We start from the raw sequence: 19,717 nt of genomic DNA, 5'->3' as shown, positions 1-19,717 counted from the left end.
TGAAAAAGCCCAGCTGAGAATTGCCTTGGCTGCTGTTGCTGCCTGGGAGTGGGCAGGTAGAGGGGCAGGCTCGGTGCCAGCGTCCAGCCCAGCAGGTGGTGCCATTCTGCTGCCGGCACAAGCACGTGATGTAGGTGGAGGGGGTGGGGCCGCAGCTGGAGCTGGCTGATGGTTGCCGGTCGATCCTATCCCCAGACAGGATTGATCCTGCCACCAGACAGAGATTTTGGGGGATAGGATCAATCAGCAACCATCAGCCAGCTCCAGCTCCAAGATGCTTGGGCCCCAGACACTTGGTGTCCAGGAAGAGTGGTTCTGAGCCTGAGCCCCCAATGCGAGACCTTACCCCGATATGTTTCCGAAAGGATTTGTGGAGCCTTGGCAGCACCTGATCATCCAGGGAGTTCTCAGGTCCTTGGCCCCCACAATGCAGCAAGTTATCAATGGGCTGTGTCTGCCTTCCTTGCCTTCTTGGACCCCTCTGCCCCTCATGTCTTCACCCCCTTAACCGAGGGGGTGGTCCTTTGCTACCTGGCACACCTTCGGAGTCAGGGCCAAGCCTCCAAGACCTTGTGCATGCACTTAGCTGCCATTTCCTTTTATTGCAAGGCATTGGGCGAAGCCGACCCATGTCACTCTTTCCTCACTAAGGCCGTTTCCTTGCGGCCCGTGCTGACGACGGCAGAGCATTAAGCGCCGCCCCCAGGCCGCCGTTCGCACAGGCGCTGCTGCTGCAATGCAGCAGCGGCGACCTGACTCCGCTTCCCTCCCCCCAGGGCGGCGTCAGGCCGCCCTAAACAACAACCCTTTAAAGGGTTGTTGTTGGGGAGGAAGCGTCTTCCTGGTGGCGCGGTGTGAACCGCGCCGCCGGGAAGACGCTGTCTCCCGTCTCCGCCCCACTCACGGTGTCCTCGTCGCCGCCTGCTGGGCATCGCAGCCCCGCCCACACTGTCCTCCGACCTCCAGGGGTCGGAGGGCAGCGTGGGCGGGGCTTCGACGCCCAGCAGGCGATGACGAGGACACGGTGAGTGGGGCGGGGAAGGGGGAAGAGGTGGCTCCGTGCGAAGCCGCCTGCCGTCTGCTGGCCTCCGCTTCGCCTGCTCGCACGCTTGCGTGCGAACGGGCTTGCGCCCCCACACCGCCAGAACTCTTGGCAGTGTGGGGGCGACTGGAGGCCGTGCGGAAACGGCCTAAGAGAGCTATTGAAGGGTGGAGCCACTTAACAACACATCCCCATGATAGGCGCAGGCCCATTAACCTAGACATTCTTGCAGGGCTGTCCAGTCAACGGTCGAGTATCTGCTTCTCCCAGTTTGAATTAAAGCTGTTCCAGGCAGCCTTTTCCTTGGCCTTCTTTGGGGCTTTTTGCTGCAGCGAGCTGGTGCCTGCATCTCAGGATGACCGTAATGGCAGGGTCCTTGTGCTGTCAGACCTATGAGTGGGTGGGTGGCTTTGAGGTGCGCGTCTGACTTCATCTATCCAAGACAGATCAGCCTGTGTGGGGGACCATGGTGGTCCTTGGGGCTTCCCCCTCAGGATTGCCCAGTCCATTCAGAAACACAACTGACTAACCTTCTGTCCGGCCACCAACCCAGGGCCCCTTCCTTATATATTGTGATGGCACGTGCTTATCATGTTTCCAATTTACCAGCATTCTTCGGACTTGTTTGGGCCACATGAGGATCCTGGCTTGAGAGTTATCCCCTTCCATATTGGTGTCGCTACCATCTCAGCACACCTGGGTTTGCCTGAGGAGCAGATCCACCTCATCGGGCGATGGCACTCCCTTGCATATAAGGGATATGTTCACCCCTGGCTTGAGAACTAATGTTTCTTATCTTTCAGTCCTTTCAGACCATCGCAGGAATATCTGGATTGTCAGCCACAGCATTTTCCATTGGGCTGCCACTTATGCCTCGTCTTCTGGTTGCGGGAGAGTCCTTGGCCTCGCCAGCCATGCAACCATGTTTTGGATGGAACAGAGAGGGATGCGTTGGGAGGCTTTGCTGCCAGTACTGGATGGAGCAGTTGCAAGGGACGGACCATCTCAGCCCTTGATCATCCAGCTGGGAGAGAATGATTTGCCCACAGAAAAGAGTGTGTTGCTGGATCGCCACATGGTATTGGAGTTGGAATTCATGACGTGCTGGTTGCCAGGAACTAATATTTTCTGGTCATGATTATTGAAGAATCAAGTATGGTGTGGGGCATTCCAGGAGAAAGTGGACCTGGCCAGACGCAGGACCAATAAGACACCAATGGCACACCTTGTGCAGTCTCTGGGGGGAAGGTGCGTTGCCCACCTAGACATTTCGTTTCACCTTCTGGTGCTATATCGGAATATCTGGTGCTATATCGGTATCCATCTGTCAGAATGGGGTATGGACCTTTGAGTGTACAGCATCTGATCATGTTGTGTGATTGGTTGTTGGCTTTGGAAGTTTTGGCAGGAAGTCTTTGGTGGGTTGCAAATGGGACTGATCCATTCGGGGGAGGAAGAGCCTGCATGCCGGGCCTCCCCTTTTGGTGGGGGCCTCCATAAGAAGCCTGGGGATGGTAGTGAGCATGTGTACCAGATGCCCAGGCGGGTGACTCTTGCCCCCTGGCAGCAGGGGAGTTCATTTAGAGGCCAGAGCCTAGATGGCTTCCACTGTCTTGCTGCTCTGGGTGTTGCTTTTTCTCCCATGCATCAGGCTGGCGAAAGGTTCTTACGGGGGTACAGCCGATGTGCTGCCCAGTGGTCACTGGGGGACAGCAGAGGTGCTGCCCAGTGCCAAACCCTATGCTGCGTCTCTGCTTCCTTCAGTCAGCATACCAATAAACAGGCTGTGGCCAAATTTTATGCCACACAAGATGGTTGTCTGTGTTGTGTTTCCACACCCTCAATCTCATTCTCTCCTCCTCAGGCGGCAACTTATCAATTAAGCAATCCAAGTCAATAAACAGAAGTCAAGAAAAACAGGCCAATAAAAGCACATAAAACACAGCAGTCGAAAATGATATTGATAAAGCCCTAGTCAGGTTAGGAGCTAGACGAAAAGGCCCTTAGTTAACAGTCTGAGTAAAGAATGATATTTTGGCTTGGCATCTAAAAGAAATTAAAGAATGCAATCAGGCAGACTGCAAATAGCAAAGGCATCTCCAAAGTAAGGTGCCACCACCAACCATGCCTGCTGTATAGACAACTGGGATTTTTACTGAATGGTAAGACATCCTTTCCATGTTCTTGTGAGGCGCTAGTAGATTGACTGGAAAGTATCTCCCATTAAGCTATAGAGTTGCATGGCTAGTATCTTTCCTTTGTTGTTGTTGTTTTAATCCGTGTTTTCCACATTGTTTATATAATTTTAATTAAACAGCAATTTTCATTACTTTTAAAAATCACTTATGTGTTGGTGTATTTAATTTTGTCTCCGTGTAATGCTTGATCTTGATTTTAAAGTATAAAGTGAACCTTTTGGTAGATTTTTCCACTCCATCTTTTTTTGAAGATTGTTTGCATGTGTGGATAAGCACATGAGTGCATATAGATAAACAGGCACAACAAAAAGATGGGCAGTCCCATCCAATGGGCCAGGTGCCTGACTGCAGGGCTACAGCCACACTGGCCCCCAGCTCCCAAGGAGGCTTCCTGATGATGTAGGGAGGCTAAAAACACAAAAAGCCTCCCCACTGCTGGGAAGTCTCCATTGCGCTTAATGATTTACGCCACCAAAAAGGTGGCCTAAGTCCTAAGCCCTGGCTGATGTGGGAGCCAACTAGCATCAGCTCTTCCCTTGACGATGCCACCAGACTGTTCCTGCTACACCAGCAGTAGGGGTGCAGGGACACAGGCGTGGCATTCAGCACTGCGTCCCACCACAGTGGAAGACCGTGGCTGCTGCCCACTGGCAGATTTGACCCTCCTCTGGGGCAAATGTCCCAGGAAGGGCAAATCCACTGGTGCAGCCTTGTGCCACTCCCAACAGCAGATCTGCCCCACCCCTTTAGATGGGACCAAACATCTACTTGAGTAAAGACCATGCAAATAAAGTGTGCAAATAATTACATTATACACAACAGGAGCTTATTTCAACCTTGCATCTAACGATCTACTACTGTAACAAGAACCAAGATGTAGTGACAAAGTGCTGTAACAAAACCTGGAGGGATAGGCAGAACTAATATTTTCACTCCATAGAAACAGGGAAGTAATGGTGGAACATGAACTGGTTCTTATTCTTGCATCAGCTTTATTCCCAGACTACAGCACTTATGTCTTGTCTGGATTAAGTTTCAATAAAGTTGTTCAAATAATCATACAGAGAAAATAAGTGAAGTTTGCATGTGTGAACTAGTTTTTATTGGAACACTTTCAGCATTCTTAAGGAGCACATGTGACCTGCATAGAATTCACTCTAGGTCTGAATACAGAACTAAGGGTTACTGAGAAGTATAGCCAAGGCAAATATGACTCACCAAACAGGAAATATGGTTGATCTGATCTTGTATTCTTTTTACAAAGCCATTATAGAGGTTACAGGGATAAAAATGTATATCGTTTTCCATCAAAGGATGTTAATACAGATAATACAGATGTTAGTACATATACCGGTATTTCCCTTCCAGTGCCTATAGGAAAGCGAGTCACTGACAGTACAGTTCTATTGTCCTACATGATTACTACACAGTTAGTCAGTGTAAATAAGGCTGCAATCCTACACACACTCATTTGCCAAGAAACTCCATTGAACATAAGCATTACTTCTGAGTAAACATGCATTATGTTTCCCTGTCAGTCATGATTGTGGTCTCAGCTAGCAGCAGAGAGAAAACCACAAAAGTGGTCTTTTCTGCACAGCACAAATATGATGTCCTGAGGACCTTAAAAGAAGCATCTTGAGGAGGAACTCATGTCTCAATGTCGAGGTTTTCTTCCTACAGATCTGGGGTTTTCAAAAATCACTAAACCAGAGATCTTTCCCCCCCAGGATGGGTTGAAGAAGCTTTCCTCAATGCTGTGCAGACGCAGCCTGGTTTAGTTTTCCTGCCCGACTTCAATCTTTTTACTTTCATTTTCCCCTGCCTGCAATTTGCTGCTCGCCTACTTCGTTGCGCCCACCATTTTGTGAAGATCTCCCGGGATGTTTGCTCTGCAGGCATTGCAGCCGCCTGCCTTTTTACTGAATAAAGTACATAACTGAACTCAGCTCTTCTTGCTAATTTCGGCAATATATAGTTTTTTTCTGGGTTTTAAAAATTTTAGATGATGTCTCTTCAAAGCTTCAGACTTGATATGAGAAAAAGGCAGGCATCCACAATGCCTGTAAAAAGATTTAAGTTGGGTGGGAAAAATAACATCATGGAGGTGAAGGGCTGTCTCCTCAAATGCTTTATTTTTGTCCATGTTGTGAGGAAGTGGGTTTAAGTTGTGCAGAAAAAGCAATACTACTAGAAATAAAAGTCAGTATAGCAACATAGACAGAAGTACCCATAGCATTCTTAGTGATCTTGTTATCACTACCATTCAAGCGCCTACTCATTATCAACATCCCCAACTAATCAATGCACTTAAAGTACCATCCAATGCATAGATTTTTTTTTGCAGGTGACTTATGGCAACCCTATAGGATTTTCAAGGCAAGAGATATTCAGAGGTGGTTTGCTATTGCCTGCCTCTGCATAGCAACCCTGATATTCTTTGGTGATCACCCATTCAAATACTAGTGAGAGCTGACCCTGATTGGTTTCTGAGATTTGACAAGAGCAGGCTAACCTGGGCAACCCAGGTCAGTGAAATGCATGACAATAATTATTAAACTCCATGATATCTAGCCAAGGACATAGACATCTTCAGCCACAACCAAAGAACCAGAAAGCAATTGGTATCCTCTCCAGATCTGTGGATTGATCTCCCAACATTTTAAAAATACAAATATAAACTGCTTGGGGCCTTGATTTGGATCAGAACCATAGCAAGTAGGAGGGAGTATTGAACAGTGACTCTCATAGGATTTCTCCCATCATAAAGGACCTCTCTGCTAAACTGTTGTTAGCCCTGAAAAGGACAAGGACAAATAAAGAGAGTAAACTACCTTTACTTTCCAGGGCTTGCCATGTGCTGGTGAAGAAGATTGAACATGATTGGGGGGAACTGACAAGGATTGAAGAGTTACTCTCCACCTGAATCACAGCCCCAAATCAAATCAGAATCTTGTTTGACTGCTACGTGCCTTTCCAAATGAAGAAAAGACCCAGCCACAGAGTAAGACTCCCCCCCCCCTCCAAAGGGCTTCAAATCCCCTACAAGCAGAAACACAGGTACCCTGAAACCATTAAGACATTTGCCAAGCAAACAGCCATGACCAGACAAAGAATGTCCTTCCAATCACACTACCCCAATAGCTCCATAGGTAAGAGAGCCACATAAATAATTTGTGTACTCTCCAGAAGAGTTTAAGCCCTGCTCTAGAAACATTGCTCCCTCCTAGACACTTGTCAGAATACTAAACACAACACAACTACCCTGGTGGCCCTGTGAGTTTGACAATTATTTTTGCAAAGAGCAGATGCACAGGGAAGAGGATAAACTGCAAAAGGAAGCTCACTGGAGCCATCATGAAAAGCAGTGTGGTAGCTCATGGGAAAGAGCACTGCGAAGCAAAATAGATGTGGGCTTGAGTCCCAGCCCAGGAGAATAATGAAGTGATAGTTGCAAGGCAAAGCTTACATTTTGGGTGCTCTGTCAGCCATTACATGTAAAAAGAAGATTCGAAGCAGCAGGCAGGGCTAGGACTTGTTGGGAGAAAGTGGTGTGTCCTACAGATTCTGCTTCATGTACCTTGGCTTTCATCCTGCAGTGAAAAAGGCATTTGCCAAGCAGCATCATAGGCGATGTAGTGTGATTGGTAATCACCAACAAATATGGCTGCACATTCTATTGCTTTTAGGATTGGATAGTAGAACTTTATGTTATTTTGGAGTCTCTGGCATACAAGCCCCCTCCTACAGTATTAAATCCATGTTCCCAATTTTAAAAGAAACTTGTTACCACACATAAAACAAGGAACTTCTAAACTAGTACATTCTCTATGCTGTTGGGGCATGGAAGAAATACTGCATCTGCTTGTTTTGTATATCTCTGGTCATGGGATGAAATACTTTGGAACCCAGTTCTGAATTTTTGGTGTTACCATGTCTTTGCAACCTCAGTTTCATTAGTGTACCTGGAATTCCTGAGGTGTGTGTACAGTTATGAAATAACTGATAGCAATACATTGACCCCCCCCCTCCCCTTTGCTACAAAACATTGACTGTACAAGGTATTGTCATGCATTTCACAGCTGGAATCAACTGGCTGTGGTGGGTTTTCCAGGCTGTGCGGTCATGGTCTTGTAATTTTAGCTTCTGAAGATCTATGGCTGGCATCTTCCGAGGCTTGTCAGGGTTTCTCCTCTTGGCATGTGTGGAGTGTTTTGTGTCATTAGGTATTTGCCTATGGGTATGACCAAAAAACCCCCCAAAAGAAGTAAAATTCAGATTCAGGTCTAATTGACCTGAATATTTTTAGTAAACCTGGACGTTCCTGAACCTCCATTTCAGGGATATCTGAATCCCCTCCCCCCAAAAAATCTAATCAACTTGAAAATGAAGTTTTTACTGCCTCCCCATCTCTCCCCACTTACTTGGACTCCAGCACCAGCTCTGATGGTTACAGAGCTGTCCCTTAGCTCCACATGGAACTTTGAGGTTATAGCAGCAGCTGCCTGGCAACCTTCAAGCCCCACATAAAGCCTGAAGACAGCACGCAGCTTGCCGCTCTGTCACTTGCCAGTTCTGTGCTCTACATGGATCCCAGAGTTTGTGGCAGCAGAGGAGTTCTCCACCTGGCTAGCAGATCAGGGAGGGGGAATTCTCCCCAGTCTCCTTTACTAAAATGGCAGCTGACAGAAGCAACCCAAATCATTCCAGTATGGTTCAGGGTTGTGCTTTTTGGCTTCCTTTAAGTAGCCCACCATTGGGGGGCAGGGGACCTGAAAAATTTAAATAATATTTTTCAGGGGGTTTCAGTTCGTCTTTGCTGAACTGCACAAACCTAGTTTTGGCCTCCTCTGAGGTGGGAGGAAGATGAAGTGCATTTGCATGTGTTCAGGTGGAGTGCATTTGCAGCTTCATTTGTATGTGTATGTTCTGATGGCTATTTATTCCACTTGTACCCCGCCCTATACCGAAGTCCCTGGGCAGCTTACCTAATGAGGGTAAAAGTCCCCTTAAAGCAGTGGTGGGATCCAAAAATTTTAATAACAGGTTCTGATGGTGGTGGGATTCAAATAGTGGTGCCGCCACACACACGCACCTCCAGTCCCTATTGGGCAGGGAGGTTGCTTTAGTAACCCCTTCTCGGCACTCAGAAAAAATGAGTAACCACTTCTAGAGAAGTGGTGAGAACTGGTTGGATCCCACTTCTGCCTTAAAGCATGCAATCCTAAAAACATAAAAATTAAAAACCATCATAAAAACCTCCTTTAAAAACAGTCAATAAAAACATCATTAAAAATCCCACCCACCCTTCAGCTGACATCAATGCGAGGGACCCTGGGGGGGTCACACATTGAAGGCCAGGGTAAAGAGGAATGTTTTAACCAGGCACCGAAATCCATAAAGTATCAGTGCGCTGCAAATTTCTGAAGGGAGGCTGTTCCACAGCTTGGGATCTACCACAGGAAAAGTTCTCCTGAGAGCCCCCTCTCATCCCACTTCAGCAGCAGGAGGGCCTCCCACTTGACCTCAGTGCACAGGCTGGTTTGAATGTCTGTGACTCAAATCAGAAATTGGAGTGTGGTGGGGGGAGAAAGAGGGAAGGAATTTGCAGCATCGCGTGAATTGTTGAATGGTGTTTGAAAAGTCCCCTGGTTTTTGGTTTAGGTGATTTTTAGTACCAGTCGCCAGGTTTTATTGATTTTCAGACTCTTTTCCTTTTTGTTGAAACTGTCTTGGTGTTTGTGGATTTCAATGGCTTCCTTGCGTAGTCTGACATAGCAATTGTCAAGAGTTGTCAAGAATTCCTGTGTTAACAAATAAGATCCTATGTCCAGCTTGGGTTAGAGAATGTTCAATTACTGTTAATTTCTCAGGTTGGTTAAGTCTGCAGTGCCTTTCATATTCTTTTATTTTTGTCAGAATGCTGTGTTTTGTCATCCCTATGTGTACTGATAGACTTCTCCAGAGGTAAGGGGATCTTTCCTGTCCTTTGCTGACCACAGCATTTGTTGTATTTTTCTGGTAGGTCTGAAGACTGTTTGGAGGTTGTGTTTTTCCATTGATTTTTCCATCCGATTGTGATTCTCTTGATGTACAGTAGAAATACCTTCCCTGTGGGGGACTGTTTTTCCTTAGTTGTTTTTTTTTCTCAGTTTTATAGCTCTTCTGATTTTTGTTGTGGCCTGAGTTTGCTTGTAGCCCACAGTCTAGGTGACTCAGTTTATTAGTGAGAAGATGAGGTGTGCCGATCTGTTTGGCATGGTCTATCAAAGTTTTAATTATGCCCCCTTTTTGCTGGGTGTAGTGGTTGGAATTTTTGTGCAGAAATCAATCTATGCGTGTTAGTTTGTTATAGCCTCTGAGGTCCAGTTATTTATTTCTTTTGCAGATGACAGTGACATCCAGAAATGGTTGTTTCCCCTTTTCCTTTGTGATTTAATGTTAAGCTGGTCCAAAAATTTCAGCAAAAATTTCTTCTCACCATGGCTCCAAATTGTAAAAGTATCATCCAAAAATCAGATCCATATCATCGGGTTATTGAAGCATTGATTCTAGGGCATGGTTTTCAAAGTTTTTCATTAAAAATTAGCCACAGAGAGAAACACATCTTACCAGGACATACCTTTGAAGTTGCTAGCCATAGATGCAGGTGAAACATTAGGAACTAAAATTACTGGACCACAGCTACACAGCCCAAAAAAACCACAATAGCCACTTGACTGTGCAATGCACCATTTCATCTTGGTAGACATCATTATATTTCTATTTGTGTGCTCTAAATTCCAGTCATGTGGATATATTGATAGGGTAAGCTTTGATATATGAGTTCAAGATTCTCTGGCTAGGCCTATATGCTCCTAATAGCATACTGTGATTTCTTGCACAAGTTGTTCGATTCCTATCCTGTGCTGAGGCTGGAAAAGGAGTGATAGTTATCTAGGCCTGTTCATTCATTTCAGTGTGATTATATTAACTTATATTATCATTTTTGGAGCTGCAGTGATATATTCAGGTTGTGACTGGGGATGAACTCATAGGATTATTCTTAGTGCTGCTCCCCCCTTAAAATACTCCTTATGTTGCTCATTTTTCCTCTTTGCAATGACAGTGCCCTGCCCAAGATCTTCACTGACATTTTTTTCCTGCCAGTGTAGCAATGTGCTCTGCTAGGGCAAGCATACTTAGGAATATAATATAATATCATAAGAGCAGCTGTGTCAGATCAGAGATCCATCTAATTCAGCATCTTGTTTCCTAATACTCCCTGGAAGGCCTATAAGTAGTTCAAAGATGCCAAAATCTTCCTCTGTCATTGTTTCCTAGCATTGGTATTCAGAAGTTATTGCTTTGACCGTGAAGGTTCCATATAGTAAACATGACTAACAGAAATTGATGTCTAATTCTCTGCAAAGTCAACTGAGTTATATGGTCACCATCACTTCAGCCTATGGCACTGAATTCCACAAGAAAAGAAATTGCTATTCACCATAGCCACATGCTGATTTTTTCCCCTTTGTTTATACTTCACCTTGCTCCTCAGTGGGGACTGAAAGCAGCTCATATCATTCTCTCATCTATTTTATTAGTATTTTATTTATTTTTCCAGATATTTACCACAATCCCAAGACCTGTTTCCTCTTCACTCCCCACCAGTTTAGACCCCACCAGTATATATTGAAGTTAGGATTCTGTGCTATAATGGGTATCATTTAATATGTAACTGCATTTGCCAAGACAACATCAGTTTGGTTCTCACCATCCTGAACAATTTAATGTCCTCTGCAAACTTGGCCATTTTGCTCTTCACCTCCCTGCCATTCAAGATAATTCATGAACAAATGAAATTACACTGGTGCCAATTACAGTTTGGTTCTCACCATCCTGAACAATTTAATGCCCTCTGCAAACTTGGCCATTTTGCTCTTCACCTCACTGCCATTCAAGATAATTCATGAACAAATGAAATTACACTTGTGAAACCTCACTTGCTTCCATCCATTGATGGACATTGAGAACAATCCATTTACACCTACTCCTAGCCTCCTAACATTTAATCCATTTCTAATTCATGAAGGGATTCATCTTTTTCTCCCATGACCATTGTTTACTTAGAATTCTGTGGTGAGCTACTTTGTCGTAAGTATTTTGAATGTCCAAGTATATAATGTTCATATACTATTCCAAAAGGCTGGGGAGACAAGCCTTTTTCTTACAGAAGCCATGGCAATTTCCTCCTCAGTAGGAGATATTCCTTTATGTCTATCTTTAATCACAGCGTTGACCAATCTACCTAGAAGTGACATTTGACTGACGAGCTTGTAGTTCCCCTCCACTGCCCAAAATGTAAACCCAAACCTTGAGCTGCAGTTTTCAGAAAGGGTGTCAGAAGAACTGAGACAAACAGAACCATCCTATTCACCCAGCAGATGCACAACTGAAGAAACATTGTACATAACATGGAAACCCTAAGCAGAGTTACATACTTCTAAATCCACTGACTAAGGACAAAACTGTGAAAGGGATCAATCCTAAGCAGAGTTGCTCAGGAATATGTCCCATCTTTATTGTTTTACTCCATTTATACCTTACCTTTCTGTCCATTGGGGACCAAAAGCGACTTACATAATTCTCTTCTTCTACACTGTATCCTCACAGCAACCCTGTGAGGTAAGTTAAGCTGACAGGGTATGAGCTGAGAGTGTATGACTGGTCTCAGCAAACCACATCTGGAATGGGGATTTGAACCTGGGTGAACCAGATCCATGTCTGATACACTAATCATTACACAACACTTGTCCTCAATGTTATTTAAAGCAGTGTATTCCCAGGAAAGTGTCCTTAGGACTGCAGCCTGAATCTATATGCAAGAGTAAGTTCTACACCCCTATTTGCCTGCTCTAATAATTCAGACTACTATTATTGTAATTCTGACAGCAAATATTTTAGAACAGATTCTCTAAAATTTATAATCTGCTTCTAACATAATTTGTATTTTAGCCGTTCCCTAAAACTGAAAACCCTGACCCTGTATAGTATTTGAATGGGAGACCTCCAAGGAATAATACTAGGAGTGTGATGCAGCGGCACAGTATGGCAAACCACCTCCCAACACTCTCTTGCCTTAAAAACCCTACGGAGTTGCCATAAGTCAGCTGTGACTTGACAACAAAAGAAATAAATACAGAAAGAGGTTTTGCTTTACCATGCATCTTCCACCCTCATTAGAGAAGATGGAATCTGGGCAAATTCCTGTTCTCATCCATGCACAAACAGACCATACGCATCTAAGTTTACAAGTGAAGACTTCAAAGTCACCACGTATGGCATCTTTGGGGGTTTGATGCTGCTTTTCAAAAATTTTACAAACCAAGTAAAATAAAGTATGACTTTTGTGCCCAAACTCCCCATCCCTTAAATAGAATGTTTTCTAAAAAATGTGCCTTCTCTGAAAGAACTGGTGTCCCCTAACAGGAAAAAAAGCTACTGTGCTGAGTGCAGATGGTTTTTATGAGAACTATGGTTTTTTAAAGATGTAATAATGTTGTGCCATTCTCTAAAGGAAAGTTTTTAGAATACCTCTGATCTTGTCCAACCTGGATTCTTCTTACACATGAGTTCTACAGAAAACAGGAAATAATGGAAAACAACATGCATGCATTTCTGTCTTTTCACTCATTTTACAGACTTCTTTTTTCTGATAGGTTAAACAAATAAAATTGGTAGGCAACCATAACTTTAAAGTGGATGGAAATCAACGTAAGAAAACAACTTAAGCCCCAGGGGCGGGCAGTGTTGCCTTTCGTCTCCTTCCTATACTTGGTGAAGGGAACAGAAAACAGCATCTTCTGCTCAACATCAGGTGAGCGCACGATCACGATATTTAAAGGCGAGTCTCTGCATGGACTAGGCCTCGTCGGTTACCAGGAAACACAAACAGAGAAGGCGACGAAGAAAGCACAGCAGATACACGCGCGTGCGCATCCACGTGAACACCCGGAGCGCTGCAGCGACGGAGCTTATTGCGCTTGCGTAGTGGAACGCCGCTCCGGCTCTACGCCGACTCCGTACTCCCGCGCATTTATTGAAGTAAAGCAACAGCGGCGACAGGCGCGGGAGGAAGAGTTGCCGAAAGGTCGTATTGCGCATGCGTAGCGAGGCCTAAGCCAGGCAAGAGGGTGGGGAGGAGAGAAGGGGGAGGGTTGGCAGCGACGGCGGCTTAGCACAGCTGGGAAGTGTGTGGGGAAGCGACGCTGACCGCGTTGGGCACTTTCAGGTGCCGGGCGCGGCCGAGCCGGAGTTGCCGGGGGTCTTTTGGGGGGGAGGGTGAGCTGTTGCTTTACGTGCTTCTGCTGCCTCCTCCTCCTGCTCTTCTTCAGTGAAGCGCGCTCTTCTCTTTCTGTCCCCGCCCGGGACCGAGTCCATTGGCTTCAAAATGGCGGACGGGGAGCTGAATGTGGACAGTCTCATCACCAGGCTGCTGGAAGGTGAGTAAGATGATCGCGAAGGAGACAGCAGTGGCTGGGAGGGGAAAGGGTTTGTTGCAGCGGGGTGGGGAAAGTTTCCTCCCCCCCCCCAACCCCCAGCATTGGAAACGAGGCGGCGACTCCCTCCAACTAACTGCGAAGGGCGCTTGCAACGTTTTGTTAGGCTTTTTGGGGGGGGGAGAGCGGAGGAGGTCTGCGAGTGCATAAAGTGAATCTTGGGGAGGCGTCTAAATGCATGTCTGGGGTCTTTCTAGTAGTGTGTGACTGTCACCCCCACTCCTCTCTGGAGGAGGACCCACATGACTAGTGTGTGTTAGAGCGCTCACCTATGTAAGAACATCCAAGTATTAGTTATCCTGGCACAGTGAATGTTGAAGGAGTAATGGAAATGTTTAATGCTTGATTTTAAGATGGGATCCTTTTGTTTTCTTATTCATGGCTGGCTTACCATACACTGTTTTACAAAATATGCAAAACCATCTTCCCACCAGATTTTCTGTAGCCTGCTTTCTCTCTCCACCATCCTTCGTTTTCTTTACTACAAGGATGGGTGAGGTAGGGAAGCGTAGGTAGAAGGAGGAGGAGGTTCCCTTTTTCATCTCTCTTGTTTCTCTCCCCTACTGCTGCTGGGCTCATCATTATCAATCTTTAGCACTACTCCACCATTCTTGAAGGGTAGTTCCGTGCTACGGTAATCAACTTAGAAATAGCAGCTAACAGATTTAATCCTGGAACATCTTGCTTTTCATGGGTTTTTTAAAAGTAACTTTTTTTCCTCCTTGGTGGTTAATATTCATGTGTCCGTGTAGTACAGAGACTTCAGTTCTTGCTGTTAAGTTGACTCCACTACTTACAGTGAATGCCGCACTCTCCTTTTTTTCTTTTTATTATTCGGTTTTATATGCTGCCCTACCCCCGAAGGGTTCTTTTGTAGCTGTTGAGCCATATTTATTTAGCATTGAAATGCCTATTTCTTTTCTACTGTCATTTCCATTTGCACGCTGTTGTGTCTTATCCAGTACTATTTCTGCTGAAATCTTGCATGATTCAGGGCATCTGAAAATCCAGTGTTTATAAAACTAGCATGCTTGTCCGCTGGGTGTAACAGTCAGGTGTAAGGAATGTGAATGTTTAGACAGTTTCAGTCTATTCTAACCAAAATAACTATGGCATATATGTCATAATGTGATCTCATAGTTTTATTTTCTTAAAGTATTTATAAACCTTTCTCCTGACAAATCCAGACTTTGGCAGACATGTGCTTCTGCTACTAATAAGGATAGAGCTCAGAATCACAGAAAAGATAATGTTGCAACAGAATGTCAATATTCTCAGATTTAAACAGTTGATTTACATGTGTAGAACTGTCATAGCTTCTTATTCTGCATGGAAACAATAACTTAAATTGTTCTCTGAGTATCACATTCTCCCAGAAGCAGATTAACTCCCTTTTCTAAAGTACATAGGTTTGAAAAACCAGTTCAGATTAAAGCAGTTTGCTTCCTTGTCTGTCATCCAATAGTGGTGATGATCTGTTCCTGAAAAAAGACTTGTGTACAGGGATTTAGTTCAGTGGAAGTTTAGCAGGCTGCTGTGTGGAGACAGTATGAATCCTTCAACTGATTTGTATGGCACTGTCTTGGCACCGCCCATATTAATATTGCCTTCTGAAAAGCACATCATGTCACTGGTCAGCTGTTTGGGATGCAAATAGAGGCAAGGTGGTACCTCCTGCTATCATTGTGGTAGGGAGGATAGGGGGAGGGATCCTGGCCTGAATCAAGGTGTGCCATCTTCATTAATTTATGCTTGTGAGCTTATGGGGGCAGCAAGATACTTCTATTCCCCCTTTTGTGAAACTAGCGAGCAATGCAGTGAGCATGCCGTTCTCTGGATTAGTGGCAGTTCTCTGCAAATGTACTGAATTGTGTCCCCACAAAAGCTGCAAGTTTTAGAATTACTTATGGGTTGTGATTGCAATCGTCAGCATTAGTACTCTGATTCCAAGGTTAGCTTTGATTAGAAATTTTATTTGCCTGTTTCAATTTTTTACTGTGATTCTTTTTCTGATCTATGTTTTGCATTGGTTCATATTTCATTTCCTTCCCTGCTGATGAGCCATATATTGGAAAATGTCCTGGATGGTGAAGTTTTTTTAGGATTCATGGCTTCTCTTTATATAGGCATGAATGATAACATCTTAATTAATGTTGCTATTTAATAATACTGTTGTGGTAAGATGTGGTTCAAGGAAGAAATGTTTTGATTTTGAGCGGTAAGGTAACTCCTCAATTTTTCTAAATCATATTATGGCTCTCTGCTTTCCAGTATTTCCAGTATAGCTGTATCTGTTTGAATGTTAAGTTTAGCCATCCATGTATTTACTTCAAGAGCTGCTGTATTCTTGCTTTCACCTTTTGAGAGGCTATTCAGGCTGTCTTAAGTATGTGCAAAAAATGACAAGACGTGCATAAATTTTCTGTACCACAAGACGTCCTGCTTGTTCTTGATCAGACCACATAATTGAGTATATTGCCAGTAGTATAAGTTAGTAACTGTACTAGATTCTAACAACTAATACTGGTAAAGGATGTAAACTTAGGGTAGCACTACTAAGGGGTGGTGTGTAACATTTCCAGATGTTGAAACTAGTGTGAACTCCCTTACTAAAGTATTTCTGTTAAGTCATACACACAGTCATGTCAGATAGTCTTTGATAACTTGATCTGTTGAACTCTATTTTTAAGCTGCTTTCAGTTACTGTCTTTCCTGCTGTTATGCAAAAGACTTTTTAGCCTTAAAAGGCTTCATTGTGTTGGTCCAATAAAAGGCATTGCATTACCGCTGTAGTCTTCAGTTCTGAATATAAAGGATATAGTCTATTCAGCATGTAGAATTATGTGAAGTACAGAAATACTTACTTGTATGAATACATGTTGTCATTGAAGTAAAACTCCTGAAATAGAATCAAATATAGAGCTCCAGCCTGTGAAAGCTTTTTGTGGAGAGTTTGGGAGAAGTCCTGCTGCGTGTCCTAAGAATCCTTTCTTAGCAGACATTCTACAAAGCCCTGAACTAGAATTCTTTCCCTCTCTAGTATCTTGCACTTGTTGAATACAGTGAACACTTTAAAATGCATTACTTTTGTCCATCAGTCTTTGCGCCGCCTAACTCCAAAGTTCTCCATTCCAATATTGCCTGTGCTGTAGATGCACTGGATATCATTCACATAAGTTTCTTCCCAGGACCATTTCAAGTGAAGAAAATGGGGGTGGGTAAGGATTAAGCACCCTTTCCCTCTGTTGTTGTTGCCCTAATACAAATTGGGATCACATGTGTCTAGGAATCACAGAAGTGCTGAGCATAGCTTTGTAGCCCTTTACCTTAACCAGTCTGCAGTACTTACGGTAGCTAATATTGGACTACCTTAAGGATTCTGGTAAGGAATACTAACATGTCTGTGAGGTATAATGGATTTCTATCAATAGTGTACAATAATCTTAACATTTATGCAAAATTTTCAAAAATTTCCGTTCAGTGGGAATCCTTATGGATGAAGATTATTAAATTTACAACTTGCCAAATGCTGAGAGAAAACAGGTACAAGATTTTTATAGATGCCATATCACTCCGGCCCCCTCTGCACATGCAGAATAATGCACTTTCAGTCCACATTCACAATTGTTTGCAAGTAGATTTTGCTATTTTGCACAGTAAAATCCAGCTGCAAAATGCATTGAAAATGGATTGAAAGTGCATTCTTTTGCAAGTGCAGAAGGGGCCTCCAAAAGACATTGAAAAGATGAACAAAACATGTAAAGGGATGTGTTGGAAATGAAAAGAAGTAGCTGGGTCGTTTTACCATTTGTAGTGGACTTGTAAAAAAGTTTTTTAAATTCTGGAAAGAAATACAAGCAGGAATGCAAAAATGTTGAAAATCAGTTTTCAGATGGATTCTAACACAATTCTATTAGGAATTCCTCCAATAAATTTACCAGGAAAATTATTCTTGTCTCTATTAACAACTAGAGTGATTCTAACATTTAATTGGAAGGCAGAAAAATGTCCTGACTGAGAAATTTGTGAAGAATGGATAAGAGAATATGCCACCATGGCGAAACTTACCAGCTTTGTAAACAGGCGATTGAAACAAGAATTTATGAGAAGTGGAAGTTACACTTCATGTATTGCAATGATATGACTTAATGATACTATGATCCTTTGATTTAATCATTAAAAGAATAATTGATTTTAATATAAGGGATTCAATGGACTAGAATGTATAAATGATATTTTGATTGAATATAGATTTAATATAGATGTTTTTTGTTGCTTTGCTTTAATGTAGATTAGATAATTGACTAATTACAATGTAAGGAGTAAACACTGTTGAATGTTGATATAAATATAGATAAAGAGATTCTATAAATGGAAATAGTGTAATATAGTTCCCTCTTTTCTTTACCAGTGTATGTATTATAGCTACTATGTAGATATTAATGCTGTAGAATAATATTGTTTTGTTTGACTGATAATGAAGGCTCTCCCGCATGTATAGCCAGTGCTACGATCCATCTAATATTCAGATGTAAATTTGTTGTATTTATCTGTAAAAGCTTTTCCTTTTAATTTCTATTAAACTTTGAAATTAGTAAAAACTTTGGCAGTGGGAACATGATGTGGGTACACTAGAACATTAACTGGTTCACATGTTACCCCCCTAATCTTTCTTCCATCCTTGCTAATTTCCATCTTATTCTTCAATCCTGCCCTTAGTTGGAATAAAGTTTTGTTTGCTGTGTACCTTGTGCTTTCCCAGTTAACACTACCCTCTCTTGTCCTTGGTGAATCTGTTTCAGGTCTACGCACGGTAAAAGTTATAGGGTCCAAAATGGGAGTTAAGGACTTATTTTGAGAGGAGGTCTGTGAGGGCATGTCAAACTCTTGAATGCTTTCTTTACATCTTCATACTGTGCACTACCCTGTTTCCCTGAAAATAAGCCCTATCCCGAAAATAAGCCCTAGCATGATTTTTCAGGATTTTTGGAGGATGCTTGAAATATAAGCCCTACTCCAAAAATAAGCCCTAATTACAGGTTCCCCATCGCAGCTGATCTGGTCACGTGGGGGGCACAAAATCATGGAAAAAAATTAAAATCCTCTGAAAATAAGCCCTAACGCATCTTTTGGAGCAAAAATGAATATAAGACCCTGTCTTGTTTGGGGGGAAACATGGTATGCATGCAGTCTTATGCTTTGGCATTAATTTTATTGTTTGAGTTATCAGTTACACTTTTGAATATCAGTTTTGCACAGTGCAAGGTGGCACTCTGGTCCTAGCGCTGTAGCTTGGATGCTGGTTGACAGTCCCTGCTGCCTGTTCCATTGTATCCCATCTCCACTTGTTGATTCGAAAGCCTTTATTGGCATACACCATCTCCACTTGTAATCTGTGTAAGGCAGGGGTCCTTAAACTTTTTAAACAGGGGGCCAGTTTACTGTCCCTCAGACCGTTGGAGGGCCGGACTATATAACAAAAAAAAACTATGAACAAATTCCTATGCACACTGCACATATTTTATTTTGAAGTAAAAAACAAAATGGGAACAAATACAATATTTAAAATAAAGAACAAGTACAGTTAAATCAACAAACTCTACCAGTATTTCAATGGGAACTATGGGCTTGCTTTTGGCTAATGAGATGGTCAATGTCCGGTTCCATATTTGTCACTGCTAATATTTTATCTTTTCTCACTTATCCGACCAAGCAATCATATTCCTCTTTATGGTGAGTTTGATAGTGTCGACGCAAATTGTTTTCTTGGAACACCAACACTATATTCTGGCATATCAAACACACAGCTCTTTCCTTGTACTGCATGAAAAAGTAATCATAAGTCCACTGTTCTTTGAATATCCTACACTACGAGACAATTTTTCTCTTTCTTGACATTGTTTCCTAGGGATTCCAAATTGCTATTAGTAAAATAC

At 43.2% G+C, this 19,717-nt stretch overlaps 1 protein-coding gene across 1 annotated transcript in view; it reads left to right on the top strand.

The window, feature by feature from the left end:
• Positions 1-13,437: 13,437 nt before the first annotated feature.
• PPP1CB (protein phosphatase 1 catalytic subunit beta) overlaps positions 13,438-19,717 on the top strand; it is a 40,499-nt gene continuing 34,219 nt past the window's right edge. Inside the window, exon 1 of the mRNA XM_048512752.1 lies at positions 13,438-13,724. Within this exon, the coding sequence (XP_048368709.1) occupies positions 13,673-13,724 (52 nt within the window). The 5' untranslated portion in view covers positions 13,438-13,672. The remainder of the gene's footprint in view (positions 13,725-19,717) is intronic.

Source organism: Sphaerodactylus townsendi, linkage group LG01, assembly GCF_021028975.2.
Source record: "Sphaerodactylus townsendi isolate TG3544 linkage group LG01, MPM_Stown_v2.3, whole genome shotgun sequence".
Taxonomy (NCBI): Eukaryota; Metazoa; Chordata; class Lepidosauria; order Squamata; family Sphaerodactylidae; genus Sphaerodactylus; species Sphaerodactylus townsendi.
This window is presented reverse-complemented; position numbering and strand designations above follow the sequence as displayed.